Raw genomic sequence first — 15,076 nt, forward strand, 5'->3', positions numbered from 1 at the left:
TTTCTGTCAGTGGTTCTCAAACATTTTCATGTCAAGGACATCCCACAATTGTATGTAATTGGCCGCAGACCCCCATCTGAAAATATGTTGTTCCAAATGTGTCAACTATAAGTACGCTGTACACAAAAACACTGTCTGGAGGCATTTAGACCCCCCCCTGTCCAACATGCACACACACACACGCAGAAAATCTGTGATGTATGTAGTATATCAGAGATTTTAGTCAGCTCTGAGTTACAGTGATTTAACACCAAAACGTCACTGTGCGTGCGGCATGACCCAGCCACACAGTTTGTAATGCATTTCTTCTGTCTCCTCCAACCACCATAGGCTCTGGACAAGATGGAGGCCGAGTGGTCGACGGTGGCGTTTGACGTTCTGCCCTACAAGGAGACGGGAAGCTACATCCTGAAGAGTCCAGACGAGGCCTCGCAGCTGCTGGACGACCACATCGTCATGACTCAGAGCATGTCTCTCTCTCCCTACAAGAAGAGCTTTGAGGAACGCATCGGCGCCTGGGAGAGGAAGCTCAGAACGGCTCAGGTAAACGTGTGACGCACGCACGCACGCACGCACGCACGCACGCACGCACGCACACACGCATGCGCGCACGCACACACACACACACACACACACACATACGTGTACATGGCTTGGAAAAGTAGGGGTGCTGGGGGGGCTGGAGCACCCATTCATTCATTATGCGGCAGTGGCTCAGGGGTAGAGTGGCCGGTATAGAGCAGCCGGATGGAAACCATGAGTTTCCCAGTTCGATTCCGGGCTTCCCCATGCAGAGTTAGTGTCGAAGTGTCTTTGACGCTGAACCCATAATTGCTCCCGATGTGCAGGTTTCCTCCGCCATCGTTGTATGAATGTGTGTGTATGTGAATGGGTGAATGTATAATGCACAATCTATATACAATGCACCATTTATATACCATATTGCAGGATGTGCTGGAGGAGTGGCTGACATGCCAACGTTCCTGGCTCTATCTGGAGCCCATCTTCAGCTCCGATGACATCACCCGCCAGCTGCCCGCGGAGGCCCGGAGGTACCAGAGCATGGAGCGCGCGTGGAGGGCACTGATGAAAAGTGCCTTTGAGAAGCCCCAGGTCAGTACAACACAACACAACACCACACTGCTCTGTGCTTTGAGAAGCCCCAGGTCAGTACAACACAACACCACACTGCTCTGTGCTTTGAGAAGCCCCAGGTCAACACAACACCACACTGCTCTGTGCTTTGAGAAGCCCCAGGTCAACACAACACAACACAACACAACACAACACAACACAACACAACACAACACTGCTCTGTGCTTTGAGAAGCCCCAGGTCAACACAACACAACACCACACTGCTCTGTGCTTTGAGAAGCCGGCCCAGGTCAACACGACACGACACGACACAACACTGCGCTTTGAGAAGCCCCAGGACAACACAACACAACACTGCGCTTTGAGAAGCCCCAGGACAACACAACACAACACCACACCACACCACACTGCTCTGTGCTTTGAGGAGCCCCAGGTCAACACAACACCACACTGCTCTGTGCTTTGAGGAGCCCCAGGTCAACACAACACAACACAACACAACACAACACTGCTCTGTGCTTTGAGGAGCCCCAGGTCAACACAACACCACACTGCTCTGTGCTTTGAGGAGCCCCAGGTCAACACAACACAACACAACACAACACCACACTGCTCTGTGCTTTGAGAAGCCCCAGGTCAGTACAACACAACACCACACTGCTCTGTGCTTTGAGAAGCCCCAGGTCAGTACAACACAACACCACACTGCTCTGTGCTTTGAGAAGCCCCAGGTCAGTACAACACAACACAACACCACACTGCTCTGTGCTTTGAGGAGCCCCAGGTCAACACAACACAACACAACACAACACAACACAACACAACACAACACAACACAACACTGCTCTGTGCTTTGAGGAGCCCCAGGTCAACACAACACAACACAACACAACACAACACAACACAACACCACACTGCTCTGTGCTTTGAGGCTTCGTACACACATAAAGAACAAATGTTCTGTACTCTGCCTGTGTTTCATGGCCGCCCCAATGCTTTTCCAATGGAAGTCATGTGGTTTGACCAAACACTTGTGTTTGATTGCCCCCCATCACACACACAACTGTTTGGTCAAACCACGTGACTTCCATTGGAAAAGCATTGGGGCGGCCATGAAACACGGACAGCACAGAGCATGTTCGTCTGATATGTGTGTACAGGGCCTCAGAAGCCCCAGGTCAGAGCTGCCTGCGACAACACCACACCACACTGCTCTGTGGATTAACCTGATTACTTAGGGGCTGTTCACACCTAAGAGGCAGCTGTCTCCCCGGTGTCTTCTGTGTGGCAAGGTCACAATTCATTTTCAATGGGAGTCACATGGTTTGACGAGACAAGCTTGCTCCCTGGCTGTCTCCCCCCCCCCCCATGGAACAAGGTTGTCTCGTCAAACCATGTGACTCCCATTGGAAATGAAATGCGAGCAGACACACAGACACGCAGAGTGTGAACGGCCCCTTACCGCTACACTCTAGACAGACTAAGTAATGTTTGTGTCAGGGTTGTCCCGATCCGATCACGTGATCGTAAATCGGGGCCGATCACGTCATTTTCAAATGATCGGAATCGGATCGGGACATCCCTAGTATCAATATTATATCCATATCATGATATAAGACTGGATATTTTCTGTGATTTTGGATTACTGTTGTGATATGGTATATGTGGTAAGTGTTCTATAAAATAAATCAGGTATCGGCAGATACTCAAAATCAAATGATCGGAATCGGATCGGGAGCAAAAGAAACGTGATCGGGACATCCCTAGTTTGTGTGTATGTGTGTACTATAGTCAACTTGTAGGGTTAACAGGTGATTGTGAAGTGTGAATGTTTGGACCCCGGGAAGAGTAGCCTTCACTGCGGTGAGGACTAATGGGAATCTGTAAGAAACAATAAATAGAGTTATGTGTACAGTATGTGCTAGCTACAGTACATGCGTCTATGTGCACTAATTCATTGTCAAAAGAGAAATTGTAATGGTGTGTGTGTGCGTGGGTGCGTGCGTGGGTGCGTGCGTGCGTGCGTGCGTGCGTGCGTGCGTGCGTGCGTGCGTGCGTGCGTGCGTGCGTGCGTGCGTGCGTGTGTGTGTGTGTGTGTGCGCGTGCGTGCGTGCGTGCGTGCAGGTGATTGAGCTGTGTTCAGATGATCATCTGCTCAACAGTCTGAGGTTCTGCAACCAGCAGTTAGAGTTGGTCCAGAAAGGACTCAGTGACTACCTGGAGAGCAAGAGAGGAGCCTTCCCAAGGTATACTTACTGTATACCCCCCCCCCCCACCCCCCAAGAGAGGAGCCTTCCCAAGGTATACTACTTAAGCGTTATTCATAGTCTGGATTTTCGGTGGTGAGGTGACCACCGAACTACATCTTATTTGACATAAGATTGTCTAAAGGCCTATTCATAATACTCCAGTTTTAGGTGATAAGGTGACCACCGAAAACTACAATAGTGTATGACGTCACGCCGCGGTGATAAGCGACTCACCGCTCACCCAAGCACATGCACCTCTATTTTTGAGTGGTGTAAACCACTCCTACAACTGGCTTTGTTAGTCTGTCTGTGCTCAAAAAATGAGCATGGTTGCTACGGTCACCCAGTTCACCCGGGTGTGATTTCATTACGTCAGACATTACGTCAGACCACAGCTGATCAGTCTATATAAGACCTTACACCACTCAGTTCACACGGGTGTGATTTTATTTTACTAACCACGGTTTCGGTGGTCACCTTATCACCTAAAACTGGAGTATGAATAGGCCTTCACAATGAAGACTAGTATGATTCCATGGTCACAAACATCCTGTTCATAGTAGTAGTTTCTCTATTGTGATCCTCTCTCTGTTATTGTGTAACTAACGTTTCCAGTCTTGGATATTTGTAGGTTCTACTTCCTGTCAGACGATGAGCTGCTGGAGATTCTTTCTCAGACCAAAGACCCCATGGCCGTTCAGCCTCACCTACGCAAGTGCTTCGAGAACATCGCCAGGGTTCGATTTATCTTCATTTTGTTTTGTATATCTGTGTGCAGGGAGTGTTAGAGAGGCAGGGGCTGACATCCCGTAAGAGGGCACTGTTAGACAAACATAGCGAAAATAGCAGATCTACAAGCTCACCATTCGTAGCGCTGTGACGCGTTGAGAGCTTGTAGATCTCTATTTTCGGGGCGCAACCCTCTTAAGCTCTAGTGGAGATGCGGTGTACGATTTGGATTTCTAATCAAATTTGTTCAACGTGAAATGCTGCGTTCAAGTTCAGGAGACTTCGGAATAAAAGGAATTCTCCTGAATGCTGCCTTCCAGCATGGCATGGAAAGGAGTGGCATTTACATGTGGCATTGAATGTGGCGTGCGTGTACAAAATAATTTGAGAACAGACGGGCCAATCTTTATGAAACTTGGTGGGAATGATCAGGAGAGGATTAACTTAAAGGACCTATAACATACAATTCAAAATGTTCAATTTCTTTTGTGTTTTTGGGACTCCCATATGTGTTTTCTATCCCCACAAATAACCAATAAATTGTGTGTGTGTGTGTGTGTGTGTGTGTGTGTGTGTGTGTGTGTGTGTGTGTGTGTGTGTGTGTGTGTGTGTGTGTGTGTGTGTGTGTGTGTGTGTGTGTGTGTGTGTGTGTGTGTGTGTGTGTGTGTGTGTGTGTGTGTGTGTGTGTGTGTGTGTGTGTGTGTGTGTGTGTGTGTGTGTGTGTGTGTGTGTGTGTGTGTGTGTGTGTGTGTGTGTGTGTGTGTGTGTGTGTGTGTGTGCGTGCGTGCGTGCGTGCGTGCGTGCGTGCGTGCGTGCGTGCGTGCGTGCGTGCGTGCGTGCGTGCGTGCGTGCGTGCGTGCGTGCGTGCGTGCGTGCGTGCGTGCGTGCGTGCGTGCGTGCGTGCGTGCGTGCGTGCGTGCGTGCGTGCGTGCGTGCGTGGTGTTGCTGCTGTATTTAATGTCTCAGCTCCAGTTCCAGCCAGATCTCCAGATAACACACATGTACTCTGGCGAAGGCGAGGAGGTGACGTTCACGCGTCCCGTGAGGCCCCATGGAGACGTGGAGGACTGGCTGAGAGAGGTGGAGGGCTCCATGAAGGCCAGTGTGAGGGACAACATCCAGCGCTCGCTCAGAGCCTACCCGGAGGTCTGAGACCCTGTCTGTCTGTCTGTCAGACACAAACTTGTGTCAAATAGTACCATTATGTACCATTATGTTTGTTTTATTCTGTATTCTTCAGTGGGAGGTTTCTATTTTAATAGAGGCTATGCACGTGCCATCATCATACTCGGAAGTTAGGTGGGAACGCCCTGCTGAGTGGCAAAAAACGACTTTCTGGCCTTGACAGCCTCATACATCCAAACAGAAAAGTTCTATTTGATCAGAAGCAGCGAGTGCATTTTCCGGCAGCGGCAGCAGCCACGGCGTCGCCGCCAATTGCCGACAACACCCGCGGCAGTGTTTCCTCTGCCACCGGCAAAAGCCTCCTAATCCGCCACAGACCGGCGGCGGCCTGCTTCTGCCACTGTTGTGTCTCTTTGCCACTCGATTTACCACTCACTTTATGCATGCGCATACCCTCCAATCCAGATTTGTTTCCGCAACCTTTAATGTACAAAATGTATAGTACATTGCTTTTAGTTCAATATTTTCAGGTGCTCATTATATTGTCCCATATGGCATAATCTCTCTAGTGCCAATAAGTATAAAATAAACTCCAAAAAGTTGTATGCTGTTTGAATCAGGTCTTATGGGACATAAACTCTCTGGGGATTATTTTACAGTGTAAGCAAAGCACCACTCATGTCAGTTGGATGTCAAGGTTTTGCTTGGAGAAACGTGGCTGCTGAGTGTGTCCATCTTGTCTGCCCCTCCAACAGAAGGCCCGTACAGAGTGGGTGTTATCGTGGCCTGGACAGGTGGTCATCGCTGGCTGTCAGGTGTTCTGGACCTATGAGGTTTCACAGGCCCTGGAGCAGGGAGACCTGGCCAGCCGCCTCTTCCCACAGCTTCAGACACAGGTCTGGGACTCCATTGGTTCTTTCAACCTGGCGTCCATATTTTGGACATGTCGTCATCATAGGCAAAATAATTTGCAGAGTTTTTGGAAAATAGCAAGCTCACAATGTGTTGCAGTGCATAGCATAGTGAGCTTAAAGAGCTTATTCTAGCTCATTTAGAAAACAAGTAAAAAAAGTATGAAATGGGGCTTATAAAGTACAAGTAGCAATACCATGTAGAGATACTGTTACAAGTAAAGGTCCCGTGTTCCAAATTTTACTTGAGTAAAAGCACAAAAGCATTGTCATCAAAAATTTGAAAATGACGTGATTGGATCGGGACAACCATACCCTAGTATTTAGCGCTGATGTTTTGTGGTTGTCTGGTGGTTTGGTGTATAGCTGGAAGACTTGGTGCGGCTGGTGAGAGGGCGTCTGAGCGCCATGCAGAGGGCTGTACTGTCTGCTCTCATCGTCACAGAGGTCCATGGCAAGGACGTCGCGGCCAAGCTGCTGCAGGAGAACGTCTCCAGCGTGAATGACTTCGAATGGATCAGTCAGCTCAGGTACTCACCATACTAACTGTGTTTATTTATACCAGTGGTTTCCCACACTTTTTCATGTCACCCCCATTAGAAAATATATGCCAAGGAAGCCCCATATTAAGGGAAGATTGTTATGGCCCTGGCAGTGATTTTCACCGATTTTCATCTAAATCCAGGTTTGACCTGAATTAGGCTACGGACCCCCATTTAATGGCATTTCTATCTCTGGGACCCCAATGTACAGTATATTGTAAAATCAAAGTACATTTTACTCTGAGAGTGTACAAATGACCCTAACGGGTCCATTTGGTTCCATTTGTACACCTTTTGAATGAGCATTAGTAATTTGGTCTCTCAGGCAGGCGACCAGCTTTTGAATGGTTGCATTATATCTTTGGTCCGACGTACTAACAGTCCGACACGCAATAGTCCGACACCCTAACCTATTAGCCTGGCTAATAAGCCAGACTCAAATCACACTGTCGTGTGGTATTTGAGTCTGGAGATGCTGTGTATGGATCTTGTTTCCCGGGGGGCGGGTTCAAACATTTTCTGTTTGACGCAATTGGTCAGAGCTACTGTCAGTCAAAGGTCTCAAGCATTGAACGTCAATGTACCAAAGCCCGCCCATATTGCATACTGTGTCCCGATTGGCCACACCAGTTCTCTGGTGTAGGAAATGGGAGTACAATTGAGCCTCTCCAGACCGTAATCCGCCGGCAGGCAATTTTTTTTTGTCAACGGCTGATTCGGTCTGGCTTATTAGCCAGGCTACTAACCTATAACCCTAACCTATAATCCTAACCTATAACCCTAACCTATAACCCTAACCTATAACCCTAACCGCACACGGAAGCCACGGGAGAGTCTTAACCGGCCACGCAAGTCTCTTAACCGGCAACACATGTCGGAGCCACGGGTGAGTCTTAACCGGCCACGCATGTCGGACTATTGGTATGTCGGACTAACGTATGACCCCCCTTTTGAATCCCGTTATGGAACGTTATGGATTGCATCTTTAACAAACCATATGGTATTCACTTTGCAGATATTACTGGACCAGAGATGAGCTGTACGTGCGAGCAGTGAATGCAGAGTTCTTGTATGGATACGAGTATCTGGGCAACTCTGGACGTCTGGTTATCACACCGCTCACTGACAGGCACGTCTCTGGTGTATTATCTAAAGATTAAAACCATTAACTCCTTATTCTGAGACTGTTTTTTTTTGTTGACATTTTTGATTCCATTTTGTATACTCTGGCGGCCCTATATTTGGCACTATGCCTTATGCCTAATCTTATTACGCATTTACTGTATTTATTTATTTGGAAAACATGTATTTATTGCTCAAGACATGTATCAATGCATCTCCTTGCAACAGTTTTTAGGCCAGTCCACAGACTCCACACCAATGCAACTCCTTGCATCAAAACTGTTTTAAGGCCAGTCCCCAATGCAACTCCTTGCAACTGCCATTGGGGATTAATCATTGCAATTAAGGAGTTGCAAGTACAGTAGTTGGCATGTTGTAGGAGTTGCATTGGTGTGGACTGGCCTTAAATGAACACTCAAGGATTTTACCGTGTCCTGTTCACGCTTCAACTGATTCCCTGAAAACTAGGGATGTCCCGATCACGTTTTTTGACTCCCGATCTGATTCCGACCTATTCTGAAATCCTACTCCATGTCCTTGCAGATGCTACCTGACCCTGACCGGCGCTCTCCACCTGAAGTTAGGAGGCGCGCCGGCCGGTCCGGCAGGGACGGGAAAGACGGAGACCACCAAAGACCTGGGCAAGGCTCTGGCCGTCCAGACGGTGGTCTTCAACTGCTCCGACCAGCTGGATGTCATTGCCATGGGCAAGTTCCTCAAGGGCCTGGCCAGGTACAGTAGAGTAGACCAGCTGGATGTCATTGCCATGGGCAAGTTCCTCAAGGGCCTGGCCAGGTACAGTAGAGCAGTAGACTTTTTCATGTCAAGGACCCCCAAATTGACACTAATTAGCCCGCGGACCCCTATTTGAAAAGATATGCCAGGGACCCCCATAAGAGAAGATTTTTACGGCTCTAGCAGAGATTCTCAACCTGTTTCATTTCAAGGACCCCCAGTTTGACATGCATTAGTCTACGGACCCCCATTTCATGGCATTTCTATCTCTGGGACCCCCAAATTATATTGTAAAATCAATGTTATTTTAACTCTGAGAGTGTACAAACATTTGTACACTCTCAGAGTTACAGACCCACAAGGGTCCATTTGGTTCCAAACTATCATTTAGCTGGGGACCCCCTAGAACCACTGCAGTAGAGTAGACCAGCTGGATGTCATTGGAAGTGGCCCAAGTTCTTTCCAAAATGGTGTGCGTGCACAGAGCCCATTATAATCAGTTTCCATGTTCCGTTCCAGCTCCGGGGCCTGGGCGTGCTTTGACGAGTTTAACCGTATCGACGTGGAGGTGCTCTCTGTGGTGGCACAACAGATCACCACCATCCAGAAAGCTCTACAGCAAAGAGTGAGTCACAAACGGATCACCAGCATCTGGCCGCAGTTTGCAACTCTAGATTTTTTAAATAATTGGATGAATCTAGAGTTGCAATACCCTCCATTGACTCCCCACTCATCCAATTTGCTTTTGCGATCTGCTTGTATTAAACAACGTTAAACTCCTCAACATTGCAGCTCTAGGCCAAACTTGAATTATCCTCTTTCAATCTGCCAAGCTTTTGTTTCATAAAAATCCACCGTAGAGATGTTATGAGCTACTTTCTGTCAAAATCTGTGCAGGTGGTGATTCTTTTTCTAAGCGTTGGAGTTTGGAAGCACTTGTCGAAGTCACTGAATGGCCCTGCGTACCACCTATTTCAAATTTGCACATAATGCAGGAGGCAGAAGCGCGTCCCGTTAATAAAAACGAGTGCTTCCAAACTCCAACACTTAGAAAAATAATCACCTGCACAGAATTTCTTGACAGAAAGTAGCTCTGCTCATAACATCTCTACGGTGGATTTTTATGAAACAAAAGCTTGGCAGATTGAAAGAGGATAATTCAAGCTTGGCCTAGAGCTGCAATGTTGGTGAGTTTAACGTCATTTAATACAAGCAGATCGCAAAAGCAAATTGGATGAGTGGGGAGTCAATGGAGGGTATTGCAACTCTAGATTCATCCAATTATAAAAAGAATCTAGAGTTGCAAATTGCAGCTAGACCAGAAAGCTCTACAGCAAAGAGTGAGTCACACGCAAGCCTCATACACACATATCAAACACCATCAAACAAAATGTTTGGTCGTTTTCTTTTTTTTCTTTTTTTATGTCCGCCACAATGCTTTTCCAATGGGATTCACATGGTTTGACCAAACATTTGTGTTTGATGGTGTTCTGTTTGTTGGTGTTCTGAACATGTATTTTCTGTTTATTAAAGAGCTGGAGAGACATGGAGACATCTGTTACTGAACAAACACTCTATAGCAATGATTACTTTTAGAATATAGTGATTTAACCTTTTAACAAAAAACGTTTTGTTAATTTGTTAAAAAATATCACTTTAAAACACAATTTATTCTACTAAAAATGCCAACATGTTTCGACTGGTTAAGGTCTTCATCAGTGCGTTTCCTTTTTAAGTCTACGTTAATCCTAGAAGAACCATATACAGATATTTTAATCTCACGTGAGCACCCTGTTGGCTTCTGTGTTTTTTGTTGTTGCTGTTTTTCCAGGCAGAGCGCTTTGTATTTGAAGGTGCGGAGATCCCTCTGGTTGCATCCTGTGCTGTTTTCATCACCATGAACCCTGGTTATGCCGGCCGCACTGAACTGCCAGACAACCTCAAGGTTCTCAGTTGGAAATAGATTTTCAATGTCAATGTTTTCAGTTCAGTGTAGGAGATAGCCTACTGGTTGTTTTACACGCGTGCTTTGGCCGTCTACATCCACAGGCCCTGTTCCGTCCTGTGGCCATGATGGTCCCGGACTATGCCATGATAGCAGAGATATCCCTCTACTCGTTTGGCTTCAGCGATGCCAAAGTCCTCTCCAAGAAGATCACTATCACCTTCAAGCTCTCCTCTGAACAGCTCAGCTCTCAGGTAGGAACCCAGAACACTTCTATGCCTGATAAGTAACATTTTGGATCATTTCTATGTATGTACGTTTTACATAATTTATGCTGCAAATCTGACTTGGTGGGATGTTGTACATAACCTACATTAAATTGAGCTGGCAAGAAGAGACAAGAGTATTTGCATAGCATATGTATTTCACATACAGTTCAAGGAAAGAGCAGCTTGCAGGGGATAGACTAGACTACAGTAACCATGACAATGTGAATGTATATAGATGCTTAATGTTGGAACTTTTCTGTAATTATGATATAAAATATAGATACTATTATGTGTTGACGTGGCTTGTGTTTTTAAAATACAGGATCACTATGACTTTGGTATGAGAGCTGTGAAAACTGTGATCTCAGCTGCTGGAAATCTGAAGAGAGAAAATTCCGACATGAATGAGGTGAGGTCGTATTCCTGTGTTTTGTTCTGTGCTCTGAAGTAGCTTCTATGAAAACCTTTTAAATGTATGAGAAAAGACTGGTGTCTCGCCTGGTAGAGCATAGTCCGGTACCTGGTAGAGCCTGGTAGAGCCCATTGCATTAAGGCTCAGCTGTCCTTGTTCAGCCAACCTGGGTTTGAATCCGTTTGAATCTCTACAACACCAACACTACCACCATCCGAACCAGTTTTATTGTCACTTCCAGTCGTAGTTAGTAAATGGTAAATGATAAATGATGCATTTATATAGCGCCTTTATCCAAGGCGCTTTATATAGATTGTGCATTACATTCACCCATTCATGCGCGCACACACACACACCGATGACGTGGACGCCCGGGGGTTCTGTCGCCTCTAAAAAGAGCGAGACATAACCAAAGTTCTGAATGCCTACTTGTACTGCAGCTACTGTTCTTCCTTCACCCCACAGGAGGTGATCTGCCTGCGGGCCATCAGAGACGTTAACGTGCCCAAGTTCCTCCAGGACGACCTGCAGCTCTTCAACAGCATCGTGTCGGACCTCTTCCCCCGAATCAAAGAGGAGCCCGTCGACTACGGCACCTTAGAGGAGTCCATACGGAATGTCTGTGCCCAGAAAAACCTCAAAGACGTGGACGGTCAGTGTCTTAACTGATTTGTTGGTCTCTATTTTGGGCAGAACAAAGGGAGACCTTTACTAATCCCATGGGGGAAATTCAGTTTCAGGTTCACCCAGCTGCTGGCTGGCTGGTCATATGGTTATGTCGGAGTCATGCCGAACTCCATGTATGGTATAGTTGCGTCCGAGTCATAGTGACGCCGGCCGGCCAACCCATTAGCCATTTCCTTATAGGATAGCAGATCTAAAAGCTCACAAAGAGTTGCTTCACAATGCAGTGTGAGCTTGTATTTTGGCAATTATTGAATAACCGTGTAAATAATAAATATCTCTGTTCTCTGTTGAGGCTGTATTATAGATGACAATATTGCGATGTGTGTCTTCTACCTGACAGGATATGTTACTAAGTGTATTCAGCTGTTTGAGACCACTGTGGTCAGACATGGTCTGATGTTGGTGGGGCCGAGTGGATCTGGGAAAACCAAGGTGAGTGTCTTACCCATCCATCCCCATGTACTGTTAAATGGTAAATGGTGCATTTATATAGCGCCTTTATCCAAGGCGCTTTACATTCACCCATTCACACACACATTCATACACCGATTGCGGCGGAAGCCATGCAAGGTACCAACCAGCACATCGGGAGCAATTTGTGGTTCAATGTCTTGCCCAAGGACACTTCGACATGTAGACAGGAGGAGCCGGTATTCGAACCGCCGACCCATGGATCATTGGACGACCTGCTCTACCTCCTGAGCCACAGTCAGTGGTTCCCAAAGTCCCCCCAAGGTCCCCCTGGGACCCCCAGGAGTCCTTGAGGGAGTTCCAGGGGGTCCACAGCTAAATGATAGTCAGGAACCAAATGGACCCTTATGGGTCTGTAACTCTGAAAGTGTACAAATGGAACCAAATGGACCCGTTAGGTTCCATTTGTACACTCCCAGAGTTAACTTAACAGTGATTTTACAATATAAATTGGGGTCCCAGAGATATAGACATGCCATTAAATGGGGATCCGTAGCCTAATGCATGCCAAACGTGGGGTACTTCAAATTCAAAATTGGTTGAGAGTCACTTCTACCTAGAGCCATAAAAATCTTCTCTCATGGGGGTCCGTAGCATAGCAGTGTGGCATTGTGACGATTATGCTGAACAGTTGCGATTATCTAAAATGATTGCGATTAGACGGTTATGTCATAATAGACTGGCCTAGTATTCACCATGTTTATGTCTAGCTCAACAGAAGTGATATAATACAATGTACATTGTAACTGCACCAGCTCAGTGGCCTTGTGGTTAGAGTGTCCGCCCTGAGACTGGGAGGTCGGGGTTCAATCCCCGGCCGGGTCATACCAAAGACCAAAGGGTTGGATTGGGGGTAAGTCCCTGCGACATACTAGCGTCATGTCCAGGGGGTGTACTTGTACATCAAGCTGCCTCACGCTACAGAAACAGGAGATAGGCTCCTGCCCTATGGGCCTCGTGGCTCGGCAAGGCTACTTACTTACTTACATTGTAACTGTCGATAAGAATATCACGTACTGTATTTAAACTGCTGCAGGGCAATGGGCTATATGCATGCACGCCATTTTGGAAAGAACTTGGGCCCCTTCCCTGTGACTTCCTTCACAGGTGTTACCAACTTAGCGCTGATACTAATGAAGGCTCTGTTCCATTCTGGTCAAACAGAGTCAGGGTGCTGCTATTGTGAATGTTGGCCGCTCACTGGAAACACTCTGCTACAGCAGTGGGTCTCAAAGTGTCCTTGAGTGGGTTCCAAATGGCCCCGTGCGGGTGTGTGTACAAATGGATTACGGGTCCGATGAGTTATGGGGGTCCTTGGAAAAGAAAAGGTTTGATCACCACTGCACACCTAAATGGAACAGAGCCTTGATTAGTATCAGCGGTAACACCTGTGAAGGAAGTAAGGGAAGCGCCCTGGAAGTAGGAAGAGTAATTCTGTGTGCATATATAGTCTCGTGTAGCCAGACAACTAGTCCACAATCTCCGAATGCTACACTATAGCTGCCATTTCCGTTCACGAAAATATATTTTAAAATATCTTTACATTTTATTTTTGTATTTTATTTTCCGCTAAGCAACAAGCTATATATGCTTAGATGATTTCTATTTATATTAGAATAGATTTGTGCGACTGTAAAGACAAAACGGAAGTGGGGAAGAGGCTCCACTTCCGCTTTATATTTGACTCTTTCGTTGGTCCAGAGTCGGACTAGTAGCATGCCAAAGTTGGTGCTATTGCCATTGAGAATGCATTGGGCGTTTAAGTTAAATACGGGGGGGGACATATTTTGACAGCAGACAGCCTGTCATAATTTCTCCTCCCTATTCCAAAGCCCCCCCAGGTACATTATATATTTAAACTATTTTCAGCAATGGTACACTTATTCTTTCAATTCAATTCAATTCAAAGGGCTTTATTGGCATGAGAAAACATACGTTTACATTGCCAAAGCAGAAAGCACAATACAACAATACAGCAATACAATCAAAACAAAATATGTACATTTGAACGTCAGAATCTTCAATAGATCAATTTCTATATTGTACCAAGGTCACTGGATGCAGGTATAGTGGATGCAGGTATAGTGGGTAGATCTTGTTGAGCTGGTCATTTTGAAAGTAGATCTCACGTCATAAATGTGTGGGCACCCCTGGTCCAGACTGTATGATGAAGCATTTGGAAATTGCGAGAGTCAACAGTCTGGTAACGCGGGACTAGTGTGCATATACAGACTACAGAGTGTGTTGCAGTGACAATGGCAGTGCTGTCTGTGTGACAGTGTTATGAGATACTAGGAGCTGCCATGACGGCTCTGAAGGGCCAGCCCTCTGTGAGTGGCGGCGTGTACCGAGCGGTCCAGACGCACGTCCTCAACCCCAAGTCTGTCACCATGGGACAGCTCTACGGCCACTTCCACCCGCTCACACACGAATGGTATGGAAGTAAACGTTTCGTTTCATTCTTCATACTTTCTGGTGTCTGTTTTTTATGTGTGTATGTTTAAAGAAATAATGAAAAATGTGAGGAAATAGGCAAGACGAATGAACCTGGGTTGTTGATAAAAAGTTATATATATATTCCATATATACCTGAATAAGAGTGAGTTATGCAGTCATACAGTTGTGAAATGACACTGATTTTTTGCCTAACTCATTAATATTATTAATGAAAAAAATAGAAAAAAGATACAAACATAAGGTGTTGTAGTAAGTAGCAACACCTCCACTTCTCCATGGAGAACATCCCAATGTATGAATGAATGAACGAACCATTGCTTGTAAA

The 15,076-nt window shown here is 46.4% G+C and overlaps 1 protein-coding gene across 1 annotated transcript in view; it reads left to right on the plus strand.

The window, feature by feature from the left end:
• The window catches only part of dnah1 (dynein, axonemal, heavy chain 1), a gene marked incomplete at its 3' end in the record, with an annotated part of 91,088 nt that overhangs the window by 23,677 nt on the left and 52,335 nt on the right, over positions 1-15,076 (plus strand). The window contains exons 22-37 of the mRNA XM_079527405.1: positions 331-543; positions 949-1,113; positions 3,222-3,343; positions 3,978-4,083; positions 5,042-5,221; positions 5,956-6,096; positions 6,478-6,641; positions 7,669-7,782; positions 8,319-8,507; positions 9,030-9,135; positions 10,342-10,455; positions 10,560-10,709; positions 11,047-11,133; positions 11,602-11,788; positions 12,164-12,255; positions 14,574-14,728. Coding sequence (XP_079383531.1) covers positions 331-543; positions 949-1,113; positions 3,222-3,343; positions 3,978-4,083; positions 5,042-5,221; positions 5,956-6,096; positions 6,478-6,641; positions 7,669-7,782; positions 8,319-8,507; positions 9,030-9,135; positions 10,342-10,455; positions 10,560-10,709; positions 11,047-11,133; positions 11,602-11,788; positions 12,164-12,255; positions 14,574-14,728 — 2,285 coding nt within the window. The remainder of the gene's footprint in view (positions 1-330; positions 544-948; positions 1,114-3,221; positions 3,344-3,977; positions 4,084-5,041; positions 5,222-5,955; positions 6,097-6,477; positions 6,642-7,668; positions 7,783-8,318; positions 8,508-9,029; positions 9,136-10,341; positions 10,456-10,559; positions 10,710-11,046; positions 11,134-11,601; positions 11,789-12,163; positions 12,256-14,573; positions 14,729-15,076) is intronic.

Source organism: Electrona antarctica, assembly GCF_951216825.1.
Source record: "Electrona antarctica genome assembly, chromosome: 18".
Lineage (NCBI taxonomy): Eukaryota > Metazoa > Chordata > Actinopteri > Myctophiformes > Myctophidae > Electrona > Electrona antarctica.